Source organism: Haliotis rubra, unplaced genomic scaffold (assembly GCF_003918875.1).
Source record: "Haliotis rubra isolate DU_JTF1 unplaced genomic scaffold, ASM391887v1 Scf761, whole genome shotgun sequence".
In the NCBI taxonomy this organism is placed as follows: domain Eukaryota; kingdom Metazoa; phylum Mollusca; class Gastropoda; order Lepetellida; family Haliotidae; genus Haliotis; species Haliotis rubra.
This window is the reverse complement of record NW_025767481.1, coordinates 308,520-334,180: the sequence shown is the minus strand read 5'-3', so window position 1 is coordinate 334,180 and position 25,661 is coordinate 308,520. Positions and strand designations below refer to the sequence as shown.

At 45.3% G+C, this 25,661-nt stretch overlaps 1 protein-coding gene across 1 annotated transcript in view; it reads left to right on the top strand.

Moving 5' to 3' along the window:
• The first annotated feature begins 435 nt into the window (after nucleotides 1-435).
• LOC124260415 (exosome complex exonuclease RRP44-like) overlaps nucleotides 436-25,661 on the top strand; it is a 54,020-nt gene continuing 28,794 nt past the window's right edge. Inside the window, 10 exon segments of the mRNA XM_046694719.1 lie at nucleotides 436-763; nucleotides 2,010-2,072; nucleotides 2,649-2,743; nucleotides 2,983-3,170; nucleotides 5,614-5,687; nucleotides 6,812-6,964; nucleotides 7,167-7,319; nucleotides 23,856-23,978; nucleotides 24,684-24,821; nucleotides 25,433-25,579. Coding sequence (XP_046550675.1) covers nucleotides 539-763; nucleotides 2,010-2,072; nucleotides 2,649-2,743; nucleotides 2,983-3,170; nucleotides 5,614-5,687; nucleotides 6,812-6,964; nucleotides 7,167-7,319; nucleotides 23,856-23,978; nucleotides 24,684-24,821; nucleotides 25,433-25,579 — 1,359 coding nt within the window. The 5' untranslated portion in view covers nucleotides 436-538.

Below are 25,661 nucleotides of genomic sequence, written 5' to 3'. Positions count from 1 at the left end.
TTGTTGAACGATACCACCGTTTAATACATTTCTGTATATCATTATTTGTCACGTTTGTTTGAATGGAAATATGCCGTATTAATTATCTTTACGACCAATGTGAATCACAACGAATTACGATTAAGATAAATTGCGTCTTTACGATGATTATACGAACGCTTCTAACATGTTTTCTTGTTACAATTCTCTCATCATATGGCACTCTCATTGCCAGCTTTCCACATTTGGTTATTACTGCCACAGATTCTTCTGTTCCCCGATTTCTGTTTTCACTCAGCGCCCCAGTAATACAAATGCAAACTCACTTAGCTCAATACACTAATTGTTAGTGGTATGCTCTTTTGTCATTTATCGCCCTTTAAACTCTTCAAAGAAGTCGAGTTTAACGACTACTGAAGACTCGTTTATCCATTCAATTCTAAGAGTTTACAAACGGTTAAATGAAAGCATAAACAACATGGTTCCCACGTGCGGATAACGAGGAAATGAAGTTGTGATTATTGTGGATTTCCTTTGTATTTGTCAAAATCTAATCAAGATGTTGACTAATAAAGTATTTGTCAAGAAGACGAAGAAAGGCAGTGTGATGAAAATAGTCAGGGAGCACTATCTGAGAGATGACATAACGTGTGGATCGGAAATTTGCAAATCTTGTGAACACTCTGATGGCTCCCAAGTACTGGTCTCGGAACCATCCACTGACAGCAGCCTGTGCCCGACACGCCACTACATCGTACCCGACACGAACGTTGTCTTGCATCAGGTAAGCAGTGCAGACGATCTGTAGTTTTGGACGTGTGAACAGTGTCATAGAGTATAATAGGGAGAGTCAATTTCTTCTGAACAGGTAATCCCTACGACCAACAGCCCGTTCTGCATAAAGCGATGTAATACTGGGTGATCTGAAGCCTGTACAATGTGTTAATGTTCTGTAATCTTACTGTATTGGACCGCATCGCGGCTCTGGGCTACTTCAGATCATATACTACCCATCAAAAGTTTAGACTCACTAGTGTAAATGTAGCCACTTACTTGTCCACTGTTCTAAACTAGCTTTTTGCAAAATATTCCATACTGTTTAAAGGTACTGTTTAGTTATGAACTGGTGTATTGTAAAACATATTCGTAACATTGAAAAGATTATTGTCATGAGTTCAGTAAATGATTAAAATCTGTGAAAATTGGCGAATTCTTAACAAAACTTTACACCAAAACGCATCTGTTCACATGCACGACATTTGCTCATGCCTTTCGCAATTTGAAGCATCATCCTTGTGCAATTCATCTGCATAAGGTTTTCAGTTGGTTCCCCCAAGTTGGTGGAGAAATTCATCTTCGATGTAACCACATACATATACATAACATATAGTGAGTGCTTTAAGTGAGTCTAAACTTTTGATGGGTAGTATATATTTTCAGACATCACATCACGTTTTCAGGCATTCCATTGACCATGTTGACGGTATTGTAAAATACTCGGATGAAGGTTTCTGTTTAAGATATAAAGTTGTCTTTTATATGTTAACAGAGACCATATATGGTCTATGATGTAAGTGACATGTTTTGCAGTTATTCATGTTATAATCAAGAAAACAATGGATGTTCTTCAGCATCAGAACAGTATCATATCGTGACACGAGGATACTTAAGAGCATGCTCAGTCAAACTTACATTTAAAAAAATGAAAATAACGTAATATGGTCAATAATAGATGACATCTCCAAACTAAGAAATCCTGTTTACTGCTTTCCCAGCTGTAAACAATCCCCTACTCAAATGATGCACATGACAAAACAATATCCCACAACAATAACTTTTGTAACTGTAATGCGTGATCTGAGTTGCATTACTGATACACTTGATGTAAATTCATTGGCTGCATCAAATGTTTTTATGTTTAATTACATGGTTCAGTCGATGCTGAAAGATAGATTCTTTTTGTTGAAAAAACTAGTGACTATGCTAATGTCCTCTGGACTAATCATGCTAATATTGTTTCTTTTTCACAGTTTGATGTTCTTGAAGATAAAGGCATTCAGAATGCAATTATTCTTCAAACAGTCATAGAAGAGGTAAGATATCAGACTGGCATTCTTATAATGATAGGAAATTCTACATTCAACTAAACACTTAAGACTTCATTAATCATGTTGCCAAGTTTGCCGTGACTATGATGACTTCAGCAAAGTCAAAGTTTTATATGATTTATCATGTTTATGTGTACATGACTTTCACAATTTTCATAATTACACATGTTTGGAGTTTGAAAATACTCAGCATGAGTGAGTGAGTATGGTTTTATACCACTTTTAGCAATATTCCAGCAACATCACTGCGGGGGACACAAGAAATGGGCTTCACACATTGTACCCATGTGGGGAATCGAACCCGGGCCTTTGGCGTGACGAGCAAACGTTTTAACCACTAGGATACCCCGCTACCCCACCACCCCTACTCAGCATGATAATATTAGGGATCATTTAAAAAAGTAAAATGATGATTCTGAGCATGATGAATTATGCTGTTGTATTGAGCATACTGCAATACATTAGGCATATCCCCCCACTTTATTCAAAATCAAGTTTGTTTATATGCTGTCTTCAAGACAACTTATATTATGTGCATTACAGAACAGTTCCATTTTTCAGGTAAAACATAAAAGTATTCCTGTCTACAAGAGGTTAAAAGATCAGCTGGGAAACTCAGACAAGCACTTCTACACATTCTCGAATGAATACCACAGGTAAATGAGGCTATGACAGGGGGGAACACCAAAGTGTAATTACAGATACGAAAAGAATACATTGAACCCGTCATAATCAAAACTGTTGTATAGAGTCTTTCGAAAGTAGCGAACAATGTTTGGGGGATCTAAAATGAACATGATGATGAAGTGAAGTTTTCACCTTGAAAATTCAAATCTTGGCTTATATTGATAACGTAGGATCCTGGAATTCAAGCTTTCATTCTGTTTGACATCAGAGACACGTTTGTGGAGAGGAAGCCAGGAGAGTCTTCTAATGACCGGAATGACCGAGCTATCCGCACAGCATGCACCTGGTACCAGAACCATCTGAACGGTGCCTCCCCGGCCATTAACATTGTGCTTCTTACCAACGATGTTGACAACAAGGTCAAGGCCACTAAGGAGGGGATAACCTGCTATGCTTGTAAGTTGTTGGAACTATGGGAGCGGATGTTGTTTCACTTCTGTAAACTGTGTAATGTTACGGTATTGGCAAACTTTATGGATAACAACTTCTTTTATTTCTTCTTTGAGTGGCATTGTTTCGAAGTTGGAGAGTAATATACAGACAAACTTTATGGATAAACAACTTCATATGAAGGCTATGACAGGGGGGAAGACAATATGCAAGTATACTTGCTTGACAACGATACAAGAATCTGTATCGAAACGTCGCATCTACCGAATAAAGAAGTTGTTTATCCATAAAGTTTGTCTGTATATTTCTTTTATTTCTTTTACTTCACCAAACTTAAATTTATCAAAGCTATTCACATCAAACGCCAAAAGCCCACCATCAACCGAGATCAAGAATATCTGTCTATGATGCACTCATCCACCAAGCCTAATCAACTGTATAAACATCTCCTTTCTAAACTAAGTACTTTGATTTGTACATCGATATCTCCTTAACTCACTTACTTAATCAACTTACTGCCCAGCCAATTATGTTGGTTTCTTTGTAAATAAGTAGGCAATACTTTTTACAGATGACTGTTTATTCACGATTGATCATAAATGATGGAGATCTGCAATGAGAATAAACACATCATGTATAACATGGATAATTAAATAACATATAATCCTCTACTTTGTAACATATGAACATCCCCGCCACTTCATGTTAGATTCCTGCTTGACGATGGTACAAGAATTTCTTTCAAAATGTCACCCTCATGAAAGAAAAGTGGTTGTTATTTGTAAAGTTTGTCAATGTTGTACTTTCAAACTTCTAAAATGGCACTCAAAGAAGTTATGTCATGGATCAGTGCTAATTATTGGGATCATGGTTGACCCAGGAGCCTGTGTGAGATCAAGTACATCAGACCCAGGGCTACAGATAAGAGGCGTACAGGCGTAATGTACGCCTCAAAATCAATTAAGTACGACATAATATAAGATTTCAAGAGTATCGTGTACTCACATAAATACCTTTTGTATGTCTAACATTTATTTTCGGTGCGTATCGTGCAAATGGAAATCTGTTTCGGATAAATACTTGTCAAGTTTCTTTTGCGAAACACGATTTGACACATGAGGAAACCCCGACAGTAGGAATCCCTTGCGTTGCGATGCAACGATATGCGTCACTATTTTCGATTGGCTAAAAACTACACTGTTCCTATTTATATCCAGTCGGACCAGACATTTCGCGCATCACACGGTCGCTCAGTTATTTCTCACGCGTCTTCAAATACAAATACATGGTTGGAAATAGTGATCGATGAATCGTCCAGACAAACCACATCACCAACTTGCTCACACAAAAACATGTCAGTACTCCTTCAAAATTCTCAGTACACCTCCACTTGCAATATGATGTGTATGTACACTCGCACCCCCAAAAGTTATCTGGAACCCTGAGACCTTCAGGGTGCACCATCAGTATTAGGGTTGCCACGATACATCTATGCATAGATACTTTTTTTAAGACGATAAAATTATCGATACAATAAAAATTGTATCGATGTTTAGTTTTGAAAGTATCAGTTTAAAAATGTTTATGTATCGTTTACATTTTGCAATTGTATCATGTTTTTTGATGTTATGAGAGTTATAAATGATTATTTTTCATGCACAAAGATGGGAAATTAGAACTTTTTAATCTCTGAGAATAAAAAATGTTGATCTTTTCATGGACAATTATAAAATATGAAATATTAATGTTCAAAATGTAACTAAATTTACACAATAATCCCGCAAAAATAGGTATCTTGATACATATTGAATCGTGACATGGGTATCGTGAAACGTATCGATTCATGAAACTTATGTATCGTGACAACCCTAATCAGTATGACAAATTAGCTTCCCACAGACCAAAGAACATACCCCAGGTAAATTTTAACACTTGCAAAAAGCCTTCTGGGACCATAAAATTCTGCAAAGGTGAAGAACTGACTGAGTTTTTATGCCGCTTTTAGCAATATTCCGAAACATCACGGCGGGGGACACCAGAAATGGGCTTTACACATTGTACCCATGTGGGGATTCGAACCCGGGTCTTCGGCGTGACGAGCCAACGCTTTAAGCACTAGGCTACCCTACCGCCCCGCAAAGGTGAAGGAAGTTGTGTTATCATGGTCAAGGTCACAAAAGAAATGCAACTATTCAATTGGATAAATACTGGCAGGTTCGATTGACATTTGATTGGTACATTAACAAGGGCATGCATTGTTTCCACCAATCTCCATGTCAGTCTGACAAGATTGGGCACCAATGGCCTATTTTCTCCCAGAATCCCAAGATGCCCAGATTTGCATAATTAGCATGATCAATATCAGTATTATCTAAGGCAGTGATGTTCGATGAAAACAACTACCTGAGAGGAGTTTATTAAACGTGTTTATGACTTTTTGTTGTTTCAGTTGAGGATTATGTAAATAGTCTCAAAAATGCTTCTGAACTTGTGGACAGACTGGCAAGCTCTGCTCGTTCCATGGTAGGTGACTTCGTCTTGGGGTGATGAGACTGCTTGTTCCAGGGGAGTTTTGGGTTGTTATGTTGTGTCTGTTGTTTAACAACACCCTCAACAGTATTCAAGCTCTATGACATTGGACCGGACCAGACAATCCAATGATTAATATCAAAAGCATCGATCCATGCAGTTGGGCTGTGATGATATACAATCAATCAGGTCACCAAGCTTGACCACCCCATACATCTTGTGGCCTCTATGTCCAGCATAGGTGGCTGGTGACCTATATTTGTACCAGAATCCCAAGGGGTTGTCTCTGGAGGGACTTCAGACAGGTTCCGGAGGGGTTTCCAGTGATTTAAACTGAAAAGTATTTAGTCAGCATGTGGAGAGGCACAGGTGCCAATTCCGATAAATCTCCACTATACCCTGGATGCATCTACGGCTCGAGCCGATGATTTTATTACCTCCCTTGGTTGGATTTTTATCCGATCAGGTGTCTATGCTGGGAAGTCATGCATACAAATCACAACTCACTGTCGCCTTTTAAATTATCTAACCGATTAAACTTGGCAACACAATAATATATTGTTGCAGAGGTACTCTGAAAGAGGTAGAAGGAGTTCTTGCATATATTCTTTTAAGATTCCAGACCTGTCAATTTGTCTGTATGTTTTCCCCCCAAATCTAAGTCGCACTGCGAACAAACTTTCGCGGCTGCGACCACTATCTTTGTTGACACTGGCTAGCTCGGTTGTAACGGCAGCTTATCTGATTGGCTACTGTGAGAATGCGGAGCCAGCAAAGGGAGGTAATAAAATCATTGGCTCGAGCCGTAGATGCATCCAGGGTTTAGTGGAGATTTATCGGAACGTATACCCTGGAGATTATCGAGGATGAGATGTGCCTGACACCTGTGATCGTGGTTTGACTCCTGGTTTGCCATCATTGTTTTACTACGTCTGTCAGTGCCATACATGTTGTCTTTCTTCTGAAAATTTGTATCAAAGGTAACTGTTCAAAAATCTAATATTTATATTTAGACTTGGCCCGATTACAATAACAAGCATGAAATGAATGAGTGTAAGTGATGAAGTAGAGGGGAAGTATGTACATGTGTATAAAGTGTTGAGGTGTTCCTGCTCCAGGTCGGAGACAGCCGTGTGATATACCCTGAGCACCATGGGCTGTCCGAGATCCAGCGCGGGATCAAGTCTGGGAAGTATCACCAGGGCAGTTTTCTGGCAAGCCGGGAAAACTACAAGGAGGCCAGCGTCAGCGCCCACGACCAGGAGAGGATGGTGAGTGGTCTGTATATGCAACACTGAAACACGGTGGGTGGTGAAGTGGAGTGGAGTGGTTAAAGTGTCTGCTTGTGTCCCGGGTTTGATTCCCCACACGTAGCTAAATGCTATAAAAGTGCAATAATCTCAAACATCACCTCATGTAGGAGATCCTAGTGTTTACTAATACCCATTGTGTGATGGATCGTTTGTGTTTCAGATCTTTGTACAAGGTCTTCAGAACATGAACCGTGCCGTCCATGATGATATTGTCGCAGTAGAGATGTTGCCAGAAGAGGAATGGAGTTGTCCGTCATCCCTGGTGCTGCAAGACGAGGCTGATAAGACTCTGGATGAGGAGGACCTAGCAGATGTGAGATACTGATGGGGGTGGACTTGACTTTCATCACTGGGTGGGAATCAGTAGGCGGGAATCAAGGGGTGGGGATCAGTAGGCTGGAATCAAGGGGTGGGGATCAGTAGGTGGGAATCAAGGGGTGGGAATCAGTGGGCAGGAATAAAGGGGTGGGAATCAGTAGGTGGAAATCAGAGGGTGGGAATCAGTAGGTGGGAATCAAATGGGTTGGAATCAAGGGGTTGGAATCAAGGGGTGGGAATCAGAGAGTGGGAATCAGTAGGTGGGAATCAAGGGGTGGGAATCAGGGGTGGGAATCAGTGGGTTGGAATCAGGGGTGGGAATCAAGGGGTGGGGATCAGTGGGTTGGAATCAAGGGGTGGGAATCAGTAGGTGGAAATCAGAGGGTGGGAATCAGTAGGTGGGAATCAAGGGGTTGGAATCAAGGGGTTGGAATCAAGGGGTGGGAATCAGTAGGTGGGAATCAAGGGGTGGGAATCAGTGGGTTGGAATCAAGGGGTGGGAATCAGTAGGTGGGAATCAAGGGGTGGGAATCAGTGGGTAGGAAACAGTGGGTGGGAATCAGTAGGTAGGAAACAGTGGGTGGGAATCAGTGGGTAGGAAACAGTGGGTGGGAATCAGTAGGTGGGAATCAGTGGGTTGGAATCAGTAGGTGGGAATCAAGGGGTGGGAATCCAGGGGTGGGAATCAGTGGGTTGGAATCAGTAGGTGGGAATCAAGGGGTTGAAATCAAGGGGTGGGAATCAGTAGGTGGGAATCAGTAGGCAGGAATCAAGGGGTGGGAATCAGTAGGTGGGAATCAGTGGGTTGAAATCAAGGAGTAGTAGATATAATGATTGTCCGGGACCAAGTCCAACAAAAGCCTCTGCAAAGCCTTATTTGGGAAATAAGGCTTTGGTCGGACCCTTAGCTCTTGCTACCATTACCCCTACTATTTTGAAAAGTAGTAAAATGTCCCGGCAGCCACAATTCCCCAAGGGAGAAATAGAAATGTATTGCGCTTCCTCCCAAGGGGAATTGTGTACCACATCACACGAAGTTGTGACGGCGGGATACGAACCCTCATGTACAGCTTGCGCAGACTATACATAATGGGGTCGCACCACTCAACCGACTGAGCTACCGCGGACTTAGCTGAAGTAGGTCAGTTTAACGGGTAGATCACGCGCAGCCACACATCACGTGCTGTTGACAGGAGGTAACATTGTGCCGTACGGTACGATCAATAATTCCTGTCTAACGAGTCCTCTGCCTGGGCCATCCCTCAAGTAGTACAAGGTAGGCTCGTCTGATTTCATGTCAACTTTATCTATGTTGTAAGTTTTGATTGACCATATAGGATCGGTGGCTCGCTTACAGCTATCACCCTCGTGTTCCCCCGGTTGGTAAAGATACCTAACTAGGGCCCTATCTGGTATCTGTTTCTCCTTCCCACGCAATGGAGCAGCCGACTCTGCAACTATTGATTTTAGTTTGATAGCGTCTGCCGGTTTTTTATCAGTGAGCCGGGTGACTTCATGGTTGATTGCCGACACCACCTTAGGGAGCCGTGATACCCATTCAGTCGATCGTTTCCGGGTGGCCATCTCCCTCGCATACTGATGGCCGAATAAGCGCTCAGCCAAAGTCCTATTGAATCTCTCAACTATGGCTTGGCTGCGATGAACCCCGGCCGTGCCACGCTTGACCTTTGTATCGTGTTTGGCTAGCAGTTGTGACACGGCACCCATGAACTCCCGCCCTGGGTCAACTTGCAGCTCTGTTGGCCACGTCAGCGGACTGCGTTTGTATATGCGTTCGAATCCTCTGGCTACCTGGGCAGAATCTTTCGTGGTCAAGGGCTCGGCTTCCTTGTAGCGACTGGCTACATCCACTACAGTTAAGGTATACTTGTACCTCTTATCGTGGGGTAGGAACAGTAGGTCTGCCTGGTGAACGTTATTAGGTATGTTAATACCAAACTTCCTTCTAGGTAATGAAGCGTGGTGGAGGCAAATAGATCTGCCACAGGGCTTGTTTTTCAAGCCACGCGCGCTTCCTCGGGGTACTCGCCATTTTAGCCAGCTTATCTACAGCGCTAGCTCCTTTCCAGTACCCACGCCGGGCTATAGTAAATAGCCTCAAACTTTCTCTGGTTCCGTGACATGTCGTCCCGACAGGGTATTTATTTATATCTATGTTCTTGGTTCAATTTTCTCATGCCCGTACGCGTACGTGTTTATCCCATCAATAGCTATCCAACGTTTAGTGTCCATAGGCGACAGGGACGTCTTGTTTATTGTCAGTCCGTATATCCTATGTCCATCACTTCTAAGTGTGTTCATTTTATGTCTAAAGGTACGGGTCTTGAACAGGGCTTCCTTGAATCTGGCGTGTTTGATGTGTTGTTTCACCACGTATTTCTTAACACCCTTAGCCTTCCGGATCTCACTATTGTCGGCCTTCAGGATGGAGTACATCTTAGGTCTCAAACCTATGTACTCGGCTATGGGCGTGCCAGCACACTCGTCCTTCATCTTACCTAGGACCTTTTTATTTACCTTACCGTGTATGGCATGGTCCTTGGGGTAGTCGCTGGTGTCGCATACAAATCGAGGGTGTTTTTCATGTCATCGCATTACACGCCCTCGGTTCGAATCTCCATCAGCAGGGAATCCGTGTCAGTGTATAGCACTTCACACCTGTCGTCGCACTGTTTCTTAAGCTTGTTGTAGTAAAAGTCGTACATCAGGTGTTTGGATAAATCGAGGATGCTCATCCCCACGTAAACAGGCCGGTTGAATTTTATGTGGCTTTTCTTCATGTGTAGGGCAACTAGGTCATCGGTGAATATCTTGCTACGGTTGAATGCGGACTGGCTATCAGTCTCCTGAGCTTGTCTTCCTCATTCGACCGAACCAGCTTCACAGTCACGCGTTTCCTCAGGTTCTCCATAGTCTTACCGAACACCGAAGTTGTTCATGAGCTTGTAGAGGTTTTCTCAAAGTCACTGGTGGCAAGCTGGAGGTCTGTGTTCATTCTGATGTAGGGTTCCATCCATGGGCTCTGGTCGAACATGAGCACCCTGTGTATTTTGGTCAGCCTCATACCCAACGACAGGTACAGCTGTAGGTTGCGATAGTGAACGATGTACTTGGTCTTATTCATTAAGTTTGGCATGAGTTTTCAACGTCTGCCACCGCCCACCTAATAAGTTATGTTGGTACTCAGACATCCAGTCTGGGTTAACCCTCATACGTTCGGGGGCCAGGGGGTAGCTGTTGTGTGATGTGTGTAATGCCTTGGGGTACTCCAAGTCAACCTCGAGGACATAACCTTTGTTCGAATCTGACGCGATGCTCATAACATCGACCTCATGTGACGCCCATTCGAATCCCCCTGTGGGTAGATACTGGCTCATAGCCCAGCCATACAGGTTGTTGGCGTCGAGGTAGAGAATGTGATTGGTTGGCTTGCTTGGGTCGTGAGCCCTTCACGTATTGATTATTTGCTTTGGCAGATCGTTTGGTTGCCATGGAGATCCCACCTCGCTAAAGCCTTTCTCAATGAATAGGTGCATGTCGTAATCTGTGAGTAATTCCAACTTAACTCCGGTCTTTTTAAGCAAGGCATCCTACAACAGACCTGGGCTGGTGTAATACCATGCAGGGTCGAGTTTATACTGCTTGAAACACGTCCGCCTAAACGTCTCAAACACGTCGGCTAACAGCAGTACATCTGTCCTCAAGTACAGGTCGTGATAGTCACCCAGATTCCTACAACCCAGTTTATTCCTTACTTTAATAGCGTGTGAGTAATCGTCTTGGGATATTTCCGAGTCGGTCAGATTGCTGTAAAATTCTCTGATGGGGGGTAGTCTGGTCTCAGCGAACTTGGCCCAACTATCCATGTACTCATAGGGGTACACACCCTTCCTCATCAACAGGGGTCTAGTCTCGGCGTCTGTGTATCGATCGGTAATAGGGAAGGTATCGTTGGCCTTGACCAGACTGTCTAGTGAAGACAATAGAAATTGAAACGAGTCTATGAACCTAAGACCGTTTAAGCTGAAGGAGATGTATCTCTCCATGTTGTTGGGGATGCACGTTATATTACCATCGATTTTCGCGATGGCCTGCATGATCAAATGAGAGTCGTACCCTCTCAAGTTGTGAAAGACAACGGGGATGTTTATTATCTTAGGGTTGATTCTAAGCTTGAGGTTACACGCGCTGTGAGCGGCGCCTCTATACTTACCGGTTACGTGACAGTGATCTCTCACCGAATCACGGTTCAGTGGTGAGTCACACACGTGACAGTTAGTGCTACAGGCGTGAGCTAGTCGGTCGGCTCTGGTCATACGCATGGGAGCGATTGTATACAGCGCATTCCTAATAATTTTTTCTTCCTCCTGCAAACACTTAAGAAACCTTTCAGCCGCGTCAGGACCCCTATACACTACCGGAGCTTTCGTTTCCCCATCACAACGGACGACAATGTATCCAAACCCACAGGCTTCATGCTCCTGTGTTTTGTGTGTGGTTGGGGTCCCCCCAACAACCCCGCCGGCGGCAGCCTCAACAGGTTTGACCAAGGCTTCAAAGTCGGCGTATATAACATAAGGCACAGACATTTGGTTCTTGTGGTTGTCAAATTTTAGGATATTGTCACCTTCCTTAGGCATGTCGACTCGTATGGCCGTCTGCCCCACACCTTGACAATCCTCCCGGTGGGATTCTAATAAATCAGCTCGGCTGAAACCGTGTAGGCATCGCACACGAAAGTGTTTTTTCCCAACGTGTTTCGACTGATCGTGCAACAACCGGCTGAGATGTTTTATCCACGTGTAGTGATACTTTTCACCTCGCTGGATCATGAATATATTGATAACTTGGACCCCCAACACTGGGCTGACCCTGTGTACTATTGTTGTGTTGCCTTCGTGCCCAAAGACATTTATAGCTAGATTATTCTGTTTTTCTACTTTAGTGATCTGGGATATGGGGGTTGGTTCATCTATACCATCCCAGTTGAGTCCATCGTCTTGGGGATAGCTAGAAAGCCTGTCTGAATGAGTGTCAGCTGGAAACAAGGCTGACCTGATAGCTACCCTCAGGCAATCGTCTCCTCTATTCTTAACGTTTACCATGGCCTGTTTTTTCCTATAGTAGGGGGGTAAGTCTAGGTATGACCCACCTCTGAACGGCACGTAGTTAGCTATGTCTAGATAGACATTATCGATTTTATCTACAGCCCACCCGGACCCCAAGTGTGTGTAGCGTTCTAGGTATTCTCGTATCTGCTGAAAACTGGTATCGATTGATGTGTCTATGGTCTCTGTATGAGTGACGACTTGCTGTTTACCTCGGAAGTAAGGCTGAACGTACTCAGTGACCCCATTCCCTGTCTGCTTATCGAGCGACATTTTAACTGTGATCTGAAACTTGATACTTCCCAGACTGTTTAGTTCCTGATTGACCTTATCAGCTATCAGAGGCTTGATATCTGTGATTTCTATGTTCCTATCAACATGCATGCGCCAGCCTCTCAAATAATTACCTACAGCGCGTACGAACTGTAGGTCAATAGCTCTATTCTGCCGTAACAGTTCTACAAGCTGTGGTTTCCTCATACGGGAATATCCCCCTAAACCCAAATTGCGTACCTCGGCTTTTAATTGTTTTACAGTTGGAGGTTTTGCTACGGGGGCATGTGATAACAATGTGACTAACCCGGCTCTCCCCAGGTTTGAATAACCTGTGAGCCCAAGTTGTTTTGCTTGAGCTTTTAATTGTTTTACCGTGGGAGGGGCTTGTATGTTAAGTAATCTCAACAAGGCTGGCTTCCGCATTCGAGAATACCCAATCACACCACGGCGTCCGGCGATTTGTTTGAGCTCGCGTATAGTAGTCATAGTTGTGTACACACCTAAGAGAATCAATGTCTAATTGGACCGCCGTAAAGGTAAAAAATTAGTAAATATCTAGATACACCTTATCGACCCACCTGGAACATGCGCAACATAGTAGGGTGTTTTGTGTTACTTGCAACGAGTCGACAACAAGTATATCTATCTCCCCATGCACATCTACTCGCCCCCCATCAAAGTAATTCCAAGTGTGTCCAGCCCATGGCACATCAAACCCTACTTTCACCATGATTGTAAACGAGCACCCCTTATATAGTTCACTAATAATCATGGGTTTGAGGACACTAATATCTATACTTTCCCCCACATCCATCTGCCAGCTTCTCAGGCAACCTTCCATGGGCTCAATTTCCACAGACATAGCTATACCTAAGTGTGCACAATCTCTAATTGGGGTCTATCCTGAGGAGGCGCCTACGTTCTTTTATGGAGGCCTTTTTATTCTCGTAGATGAGATGATGTCTGACTACGTTAGCCCCCTGAGCTTTACATAGACAGTAGTGCCCTTTAACCCCTATACCGCACGCAGAACACGTGTAGTTAGGACTTCCCATGTGGAAACAACAGTACCCCTCTGTCCTACATCTCTTATCACAGGGTTCTTTCTTCCCCATAAGTATGTATTCGCATCGGTATGGAGCAGGTCTCATGTTTAGCATACTTATATGAGTACTTAGTCTAATTGTTTTGCAACCAACGCAGTCGCTGCTATACCCAGCGCTATGAAGACCAGTTTACGGTCCATTTGCCCCTTGGATGGTGTGTAGTACTGAGCGAGTGTGGGTTTATTGAGTGGTTCCAATCGTTTACCAGTTAATAGGTAGTATTCTCTCGCTGCGTCGTCGACATCGTGGAATGTTTGAACGGCATGGTTTTCACGCCTGAGTTGTTCGTTAATGTAATCGATCCTCTGGAAGCGTTTTTTAGCGTACTCGGATTGTGCTGCCTGTAATTTCTCGATAGCGAGATTATGGCGCTTTCTTTCTTCCTGTATTTCAGCCGCGTGTGACTCTCGTAGTTTCGAGAAGAGGAAATTACTCCCGGAAAATGCCAGGGCATTTACTAACGCACCACCAACCATCATAGCTATCGTGGCCATCCTATATATATTTCATAATATTTTCAGGTATTATCCCTTGTTTTACTAGGATGTCTTTTGTAGCCATCGCCATACCAAGGTTCATTATGAGCATACCCATATCCTGCAGGTTGAAATCTAGCTTGATAGTCGGTTGTTTAAGCACCATTTTGGTCAACCGAGCGTACCCAACAGCTAGACTGGCGACCACTGTGGCGTGGTATGCGTCGTTGACGAACGTTTTCCCCTCAGACATTATGTATATGATATAAAAATATATATTTTATTGCATGATATGTAGGTTGACCTCTAATTGCTGGGGTTTCTCCCTGTGTCGTGTATATAACCATGAGATAGCCACGGCAGCAGTTGCGCATACAACCAACAAGAGTTGAGACGGGTGGGTCACCGTGATAATTTTATGTTGGTTACACCACCGTTTTTTTTACCGGCAGCTACTCTCTTAGGATTCTTCTGCCTGGTGACTGTGGGAGGGGTCTCCACCAGTTGTGGGGTCTCCTCGGGAGGGTTCACCTCCCTGGGGGTCTCCTCTGAAGGGGTCTGGGTCTGTGCAGCATCCATCTATACTATTATTATTATTTTTCCTCTCAAATTGACAATGCTTTGCCGTGATAATCGCCGCCGTCACCGGGGCTAACAACATACCGTATTTGTGGTACAGCTCGCAGCTGATAGAGCTCAAGGCGTGTTCGATAAAAGGGTCTTTCTCGAGGTCTTCCCACAGGTAAAGTCGGCGCTCCTGGGGGATGGGAAGGAAGTACGATGCAATACCAGTGTATATCTGGGTCATAGCCGATCCTATTGTTTTTTGTCATCTCTGCACCTAGTCTAGCCTCGTATCTAGCGTACAGCTTATCGATTTCTTCGGCTGACATTTTATGAATTTTATCTGGAGTGTACTCCCCAAAGTAATGTTTGGCTTTGCCACCAACAGCCAACGCCATCAGTTTCTCTCGCTTATCATCATCCACCTGTGGTGATTGGGGTACCAACAGTTGCTCTAGCAAATCCTCACACTCCATCTTATAATGTGATAAGTAAGTTTTAGTTTTAACAATATAATATACGATATAAGCGAAACAGAGAGAAATGAAGGTTAAGTTGCACACGACGAACACTTCAAATACCATAGCTATAAGTGCTAAGTTTTACTTAGCATTGCTTAGCATTTGCTTAGCTTTGCTTAGCTTTACTTAGCATTGCTTAGCTAAAACACCCTATAAGCCACGGGTTGGTCGGTCTTGAGCACGAGCTTAGCGTGTTTAGTTTCAGCGAGCTGTTTCTTCACATGTTCCCGTTCTAATTTACTCATCACATCGTTCTCTCTCAAACACTCCTCGAACGAATCCCTGTCCTTGCAGTGAAATAAGGCCACCCATCGCGTCTGCTCCCTTAGGTCTTTCAACACCGAGTTGAACTTCTGTGTCAGTACCCAGACGCTGTGATTTGCGTGTCGGCCGGAGAAGGCCAGGTACGATAGCATAACTCTCTTTTTTGTTATCTCACGATTAGCGCTGCAGTCGTCCAGTATGAACAGCGTCGACTCCCCTTTAAATTTCTCGTGAAGAGCTTTCAACCAGTCCTGCAGACGTGTTCCCGGGTCGACTCTGTGTACGTCTGGGTCCGTCATCACCCAAGGTTTTTCCGTGTACGTTTTATTCATGCTCAGAGTAGGGCACATGATAACGATGTGGTCGAACACATCCCTGTAGTACCCCTCCAACATATCCAACACGAAAACGGTCTTCCCACAGCCAGTCTGCCCGCACACTATGGCGCAGTGTGGGTCGTGGGGCAAATCAGTAGGCAACTGCCTACTAGATGATGGCTTACCACCATCAATAGATGGCTTGCACGAATCTCCCATTGTCTATATTAAGTTGCGCGTCCATAATAACGTACAGATTGTTCTGGATTGTTATCCCCTCACTGCCGTTGTCTATGCGACGACCGCTACCGTGCAGTTTATCGTCATCCGTGGATCGCATGTCCAACCACAGCGCGTACTTGGTGGTCAGGTATTCACCGATTTGCACGGAGGATAGGTCCAGATCTTTGGTTATGTATGGGTGTTGTTTGATAGCCGGTAGCTTTTTTATCTCATCCCACTGCTGGTATGCCCTCATACCATGACTGAACAGCTGGTTGGGCACGCCCTCGATGGTCAATTCCACCTTTTCAATCTCGAGGTTGAAAAACTTCTCGCTGTCCCTCCGGAACGGCTCGTAATCCTCCACGGGGACGACCAGGATACCTTTCATCGATCGCGCCGGCACGTTCAGGTTGATATTCCACACAGTGTCGCTCTTATCCCGCACGATAGATCTATGCCTCAGTATGCGATCGTACAGGATGGCCACATTCCCCGAGTACTGGCTTCGAACCTGCCTGGCCAGCTCCGGGTTAGTGACCATGTCGAACTCCAGAGAGATGTTGTCGATGGTGTAACTGGCCTCATCGCCGTTCGGCGTACGCACTACTTTGCTGTAGTCGTTAAACGTTAGCTCGTATTCAAGCCTATCACCCAGCGCACCATCTACCCTGGTGGTGTCATTGACAGGGGGGCCCACGCCTGCCGGTGGCAGTGGTACGCCCACAGGTGGGGTCAAAGACTGGATAAAAAAACACCTGAAATCCCTAGGGGAGGCCCTGGCTAAACTGGCTGGTAAGGCCGCCGAAGCCCTGCCCGGCATCCTGGGTAGCATCATCTCGTGGTTGCTAGGCTCCGGGGGTGGTGCCACTATACCCGTTTCACCGGTCGTGGGTGGTGGGACGTGGGGTATGTTGACATCGAGGTTGACGCCCAACTTTTGACCCGCCGTGGCTATGACTATTTCGTTGTTGTAGCCCACCACTTTTTTTACTCTCAGTTGCATATCACTCAGAGCCATGTACAACCCCACGTCGAACATGTAGTCGACTTTCGACCTGGCATATTCCAACACGTCTTGGTAGCGTTTGATGGCACTCGGGAGATCAACTGGAGCATTGATAGCATCCTCAACGTTGACAACGAACTGTTTCTGAGCGTCGTAAGCAGTCCCCTTACCGAGGATATTGGACGCAGCGTTGCGTCTCGCGCGCAACAGCCTTACACATAATGCGCTCGGATCGGGAAGTCGTTCAACCTGATTACCCCGGCACGAGTGAACCCTTTCGACGTGTCCAGCATGAACTTTTTCCAGTCATCCGCTGCCCCCTGCTCGAACCTCCAGACTCGGAAATCCTTGCTGTCGTCGAATGCCATGTAACGGTCATCCCACTCGTTCGTTGTGAGGTGATGATACGACTTGTAATCCCATTCTTTCAACTTCTCGCTGGCTTCCACAAGGGGCATGTTGTGAACGATGGGGATACCCAACCCGTGGTTCGGTCCCGGCAAACGCCGATCCGTCTTCGTGTTTAGTTCGAATTCGTTGCAGCGCGGCCTGGTAAAACGGCGCGTGTTCCGTGAGCAACTCGAAGTTGAGCGGCACGCAGAACCGGTTCCCGTACTCTTGAGCGATGGCCTTTTCGCCGTCCGTGATCTTGTCTAACTGGTCTTGCGTGAAGGCATACCCAATGCGCGACCGGGTCGATTTGCTGATGCCCTGGTACACATCATTGACGCGTTCTCCCTCGCTTTTCCAGAGGTCCCTGTAGCAGTGAAAGACGTCGCTGTCGTCGATGCTCAGCACCTCGTTACCGGTGATCTTGATGGTGGTTTTCTTGATGATGGCTCGACCTACGTTCCGCACTAACTCGCGTTTGTCGTTGGTGGAGGTCAACGTGAGGTTGAGCACGCCAGTCGAACAGTGCCTGGTACAATGAGGTCATTCACGCCAAGGTTTGGAAATCTAACCAGCAGCGTTTGATTCTGGTCTATCTTGCTGGGATTGTTGGTGATGGTCACCGACTGGCGCACGGCTTTGATGCCTAGTGGCTCTCTCGATCTTCTCAAAGGATCTAGTTTTCTACCATACATTGTTATATAAATGAAATATATAAGTTTTAATACTAAATAATGGCTGAATACATACCTATGGATGATATGTGGGATAATAATGCCCAGGCATTCGACGAGCAGGAGACCTCGTTCCCCTTAAGTACTGAACTTGTACAGTTGGCCGTCGATGATTATTACGACGCAGTTGAAAATAAAGACAACATCAAGCCGTTGGGGAAGGACTATTCCAAGTTTATAGTCGATAAAAAGGGCACACTGCGATTGAAGGCTCACCCGGGGGTCGATATCATGAAAAAAGACGGGAAGCCATATGCTTTGTCAACACTCACCAGTCGCCCTGGTGGGAGTCAACTGCTCCGTGAGGAACTAGGCTTCATAGATTACGGTGGTGCAAGATCTAAGCTTCCCCCGAAGGTCGTCCAAGATCTGCAAGCAGCCAGGGCCAATACTTGGGATGCTAAAGAAACATCGGACAGTATCGAAAAAATATTGCCCACGTGCCAGGGCTCGAATTTCCTCTGAGGGAACTGCGAGGCCTAGACGAAGCCTTGAAATATGTACGTGGAGAACTCGTTAACAACATGGGGAAACTGAACGAAGTCGACGAGCGCATCGCTCGCGAGAAAATAAAACTCACCGAAACGGAGGATGATGATATGAAACGTCGTATCGAGGAAAGAATAAAAAACTTGGAAGACGAGAGACGGACTCGGTTGGAATCCGCTTCCTCGAACCGGGAAGCCCTCCGATCCCAGATCAGTCGTGTACGGGAAACCATAGATCGAGTCCTAAATGAAGACACCACGCTAGCTGACAGGATCCGAATCCTCTTCCGAGAGCATGGCATCACCATCGCCAGCATTTTGACTGCATTGGGCTTCATCATATCTACCCTGGTGGTGTCATTGACAGGGGGGCCCACGCCTGCCGGCGGCAGTGGTACGCCCACAGGTGGGGTCAAAGACTGGATAAAAAAACACCTGAAATCCCTAGGGGAGGCCCTGGCTAAACTGGCTGGTAAGGCCGCCGAAGCCCTGCCCGGCATCCTGGGTAGCATCATCTCGTGGTTGCTAGGCTCCGGGGGTGGTGCCACTATACCCGTTTCACCGGTCGTGGGTGGTGGGACGTGGGGTATGTTGACATCGAGGTTGACGCCCAACTTTTGACCCGCCGTGGCTATGACTATTTCGTTGTTGTAGCCCACCACTTTTTTTACTCTCAGTTGCATATCACTCAGAGCCATGTACAACCCCACGTCGAACATGTAGTCGACTTTCGACCCTGGCATATTCCAACACGTCTTGGTAGCGTTTGATGGCTTTCGGAGATCAACTGGAGCATTGATAGCATCCTCAGCGTTGACAACGAACTGTTTCTGGCGTCGTAAAGCAGTCCCCTTACCGAGGATATTGGACGCAGCGTTTGCGTCCTGCGCACGCAACAGCCCAGCCACACGCGTTCGAATCGAAGTCGTTCAACCTGATTACCCCGCGCGAGTGAACCCTTTTCGGCGTGTCCAGCATGAACTTTTCCAGTCATCCGCTGCCCCTGCTCGAACCTCCAGACTCGGTAATCTTTGCTGTCGTCGAATGCCATGTAACGGTCATCCCCTTTCGTTCGTTGTGAGGTGATGATACGACTTGTAATCCCATTCTTTCAACTTCGCTGGCTTCCACAAGGGGCATGTTGTGAGCGATGGGGATACCCAACCCGTGGTTCGGTCCCGGCAAGCGCCAATCCGTCTTCGTGTTTAGTTGAATTCTTTGCAAATACGTTCGTCAGAGCCCGTCTATCGTACTGGTTGTTTACTGGGTTCCACGCCTTTTCCTGTGGGGCGAGCGCTGATCTCTTTGAGGATACGCCTGACCTGGTAGTACACGTGAAGCGTGAACACAGACTGACTCAGCGGTCCACGCCGAAAGTGTCGGTCAATGTCACACCACACCCGTTGTAGCGCACCACACGGCGAAGTTGAGTTGATTCTGCCAGAACTGCATCGGTTTGTTGAACCAAGCGTGAACTACCTTAGCGTTAGTCACGAAACTTATACTTATCAAACACATCTATGAACTGGCCGAAATACAACCCGGCAGCGACCACGATCTTCATGTGGGGAAATCTACGTTCAGTTTAGGGTAAAACACACCAGGGGAGTACATTTTAAAACTATTATATAATGAGTTTATATACTCTAACATGTACATAACACTTCCAGGAATAACGGCGGTGAGGCCGTTCAGTTGACGCCTACGATCGATCGATACGTCCGGGTCAACTTCGAAGTCGCGACTGTGCGATATCACCTACCTACCTCGATGGACTAACATCAACGCTAGCAACAATAAACTGTTCGTAGGTGGCTCTCAACCAGATAACTGGCGGCTACTACAGCGTGTGTTCTCTAAGCGACGAGGTCTTCAAACCCCTGGGAGCCGAACTCAAGATGAACGACTCAAGCGGCACAGTGGTGTTAATCAACAACGGAAGAAACTCCTTGAGGCTCGGCCGACCATTGGCGAGACACTCGGTATGCAGCCTGGCGAGATAAAACCAACGACTACCACCACAGGCACTAAGTTACCCGACCTAGTACCGTATCGAGCTGTGCATTCATCTCAGCCAGGTTAGCACAACGGACAACATTCAAGGGGTCACCCTTCCACTATACTGAGAGCCGTTACCGGTGAAAACGGAGAAATACAACGACGGTAGAACCGAAGTCGTTTTCACCTCGGCAGTATAAGAGGTTAACCCAGGGCAACATCCTGAGCTGATAATATCGGTGTTAGATATAAATCATAATCTCGTGAATATAGGATACCTCAGTATAACGCGGCACATAAAATGACCAGCGCACAAGGCCCCGGAATGAAGTTGAAAAAATGCATCAATGTGGGGATCTCCGACCTCGGGGACACACGCGGATTCGACGACCCCGGAGTAGATGGTAAATTGTACGCCTTGCAGCTTAAAAACAGCATTTACAAACGCGTTGAAGTCCCCTCCAATGGTGGTACTAGCAACCTAAGTGATATAGTAGATACCTCAAGAGCGGTTGTCAACACTCGGTACACCCTAGTCAACACCGGTGATGATAAATGGATGATATACCCATCGTTCGGAGGCAAACTGTTCGACTTAAAGATGTTGAGAGCACTACCGTCGCCCTAAACAAGCCATATACGCTCGTCTTCACCGAAGATGACAAGTGGGTGTTGTTACCCGATAAAGTCGACTGGTTTCTCAATATTAGGCTCGGCTCCCCCTACATGTTCACGGATAACAAAGACAACCACCTAAACAAAGTCGTGAACAACGGAACCCTGCTCGTGGCTTACATCCCGACTCAGAGACATAGCATAGTCATCAGCCCACTCGCCAGTATGTCAGCCCACATGCTATCGAGTAAACCCGGGATGCAAAACGTGGTATTGCAGTTGGTGTCTGAATTCGAAGGTGTGGTCACCATCCTGGAGAGTCTACCGGTGAACTCAACACTGGTCATCCAAGTCTACCTAGGGGAACCTTCGCAGGATGATGTCGAAATCGTGAAGGGGGTCAAACTCCGGTGGGGGAAACAACACCAGTATCACGTTTGCAACGTTTACGTGCGGGTGGGTGTCGACTCCAAAACCAGTCTGCAGGGTGTCACCGTGATCGTGGAAGACACTATATCACTAACCAAGATCTTCCGACCCAACAACATACACTTCATGGGGGTGAAGTGCACCCCTGAACTATTATCAGAAAACCAGTTGGAAATTATATCGTAATAGTATTATAGTAATGTCTTGGCTTCGCCCCAACACTACGCTTAAAGACTTAGGGGACACGGAGGGATTCGATCAACCTGGTGAGGAAGACACCTTATACATCCTGCACTTGAAAGACAACGTGTATAGGCGGGTGTCGTTATCAGATTTTAAAGAACCTGAATGGTTAGTCAACTTAACCCTCACCTCACCTTATATCTCCTTGAAAGAAAATACTGACGAGACCTCCGAGATTAGGAATAGCGGTACCGTACCCTCGTGTTTCGTTCCTGGGTCTAATTCAAGTATTAGTCTAAAAACGTCCACCCCCAATATGTTAATGGCATTCCGCGGGGGTGAGTTAAGGTATTACTGCTCTGAGCATATAAGGGTTCCGATTATTATACCAGGCTCCACACTCATCATAGAATTCTATCTCCTGGGACATTCTGTTGGTAAACAACACCAACTCTTACCCGGAGTGACAGTATACTTTAGTCCCAGGACAAGTAATGAACGTCACCGTATCATCATACAAACGGACTCCTCAACAGGTTCTATAACCTCCTCAATGAGCCCCTACTCTTTTGGGGATGGTGTGGATGTAGGGCCACTTATTAAATTCTCACCTATTCTCCTACATGATTATTTACACCTTATAAGCCTCAAGTTCGTTGATCGACTGTTAAATGAAACCCAATTAAAATATCTTTCGTAATATATATTATAGGATGGGGCTGTACCCAGTCGTAGAGGAAGTAGCGAAGACCCTGGAAACCGTAGACGGATTCCGCTTGAGACAGTTATGTGATGTAAAACGCCAACTAGAACAAGACCGCGACACGCGGAAAGCACTATATAAGAAGTACCATAGAGCTTTCAATGCCGTGGACGGGACTGATACTGCCCTTATGGCAACCAGCATGGGACTATGTGCGGCAGGTGTTGGGTTGTTAGCTACCATCGTGGCCGCACCTATAGTGCTAGGTATTGAAATAACAGCTGGGGTGACAGGGGTGTTAGGGTTGGTGCTTAAGTTTGCATCACACAGACTGCATCGTAAGGAGTTGAAACACGACGAGATCAGAGTTCTGGCTGAAGCAAAGCTGAACACGGTAAGTGAGCGTATTTCCACTGCACTCACTGACAGTAAGATCTCAGAGGAGGAGTTTCGTTCAATCCTCTCTGAACTCACAAAATATAACAAAATGAAACAAGAGATTCGATCCAAGTCTCGTAAGTCTGCTGCTATCAGCGAGGACGAGAACAAAAAGTACATAGAACAGGGGATACAAAAACTGTTTCATCGAGGTCAACGTGACATAGTGTCACGGTAGTGCCACGTGTGGGCGGGAAATTAACGTGGGCTCAAAAGTAGTAGATGCAATAGTAGCAAGAGCTAAGGGTCCGACCAAAGCCTTATTTGGGAAATAAGGCTTTGCAGAGGCTTTTGTTGGACTTGGTCCCGGACAATCATTATATCTACTACTCAAGGGGTGGGAATCAGTAGGTGGGAAACAAGGGGTGGGAATCAAGGGGTTGGAATCAAGGGGTGGGAATCAGTGGGTAGGAAACAGTGGGTGGGAATCAGTGGGTAGGAAACAGTAGGTGGGAATCAGTAGGTAGGAATCAGTGGGTGGGAATCAGTAGGTAGAAATCAAGGGGTGGGAATCAGTGGATGGGAATCAGAGGGTGGGAATCAAGGGGATGGGAATCAGTGGGTGGGTATCAACGGGTGGGAATCAGTGCGACAGAGTTGTTGGATGTGCTGCTAAATTATTTAGAAAATATACCAACATATATCATGATAAATTACTGGCTTTTCAAGGAGAAACAGGAGAAGAACAAAGTTCCGAAGGATCTGCGACAACCGACTGGGAGGATTGTGGGTATTATCCAGAGAAAATGGCGTCAGTACTGTGGGATGTTGAGACCATCACAGCTCAAAGAGGTACAGATCCAATCAGCGAGTGAGTGAGTTTAGTTTTACGCCGCACTCAGCAATATTTCAGCTATAAAGCGGCGGTCTGTAAAAAATCGGATCCAATGAGTTTCCTTACGCTTAACATGGCAACTTTTAATGAACCACCTATCTTCAACCAGTTCTGTGGTCTCATTCATATCTGTGATTCTCTAGTATTTTTACTGTCCATTGTCGACAGGTTTTAATCTTCAAAACGTTTTCTCTTTATATTGCATAAATTGTTTTCGTCACGATATGGCTGAGATATTGCCGATGTGACGTTAAATAATAACTCACTCACTCACCCCAGTCTCATGGTTAGACTGACTGAAAATCAGGAGGTTGTGGGTTTGATTCCCTTCATCAATGATTAAAAAGTTTAAATTCTTGTGTTTGATTTTAGGGCTTTTTAATCATGGAGTGAAAACATGATCACTCCTGTAAACCCCATTATGGTGGATAAAGTATACTTGGGAAAAGTATACTTCAGCTCACTGCTTATTGATATAATAGGTTGGTTGAATGGCAAGTTCCTGCAGCTATAGGGTTTTAAAGTAACTATAGCAAACATATGAAGAAGAACATGTTATGCTACTTTATTGCAACTATATTCTATTTCAGAAATGATTTCAAAGTCCACATGCTTGCTTTTTGTGCTTTGTAGTAGGTACACCACACATGTCATTTTTTCAGAGTCGACGTCATCTGTTTGTGCCGGCAGAGAAGCGTATCCCCCGGATACGTATAGAGACCCGTCAAGCTGAACAGCTAGCTGGACAACGGATTGTGGTTGCCATTGACAACTGGCCAAAGAACTCCCGGTATCCACAGGTAAAATATGAAAACATCTTTTAATCATTTTTTTGTGTATCATGAGAGGTGACATAATTCGTCTCATACAGATGTGTTAATGATGCATGTGGTTTCAGCATGTAAACATCGCTAGCCAGACACTAGCTTGAGTAGCTAAATGATATTATGTAAGTTACTTTTTTGATTAGCCATGTTTATTTTGTATACCTCCAAATACAAGGAGAAAGTTGGTTGAAGAGAGAGACATATATCTACATTCAGCAAGGTTGGAACTTCAATCTTATTTCTGTGGCTTGGCCAACTTGTAACATAGGACCTAAACAAGCATGACAAATCTGTGTATTGTTACCAACGATTTGACAGGAAATTCCATTTGATATGTGACAGCTGAATAACATATGATACAATAATAGATAGAAAATGATGCTAGCTAGTCAGTATGCAGGGTGGTGGGTTAGCCTCGTGGTTAAAGCATTCCCTTGTCACGCTGAGACCCCGGGTTGATTCCCCACATGGGTACCATGTGTGAAGCCCATTTCTGGTTTCCCCAACTGTGATGTTGTTGGAATATTTCTAAAAGCAGCTCAAAATTAAATTCACTCACTTACTCACTCACTCTCCATGTACAGGGCCACTTTGTGAGGAAGCTGGGTGCTGTCGGGGACAAGGAGACGGAGAACGAGGTGCTCCTGCTGGAACATGATGTCCCACATTCAAACTTCTCCGAGACTGTGCTCAGCTTCCTGCCCAAGATGCCCTGGAGCATCTCCGAGGATGTGAGTAGATTGTCTTAAGCTGTGCTACATGAAGGACAAACATCCATTGAGTTGTGTGGAGGGTGAAGGTACATTGTGTTTT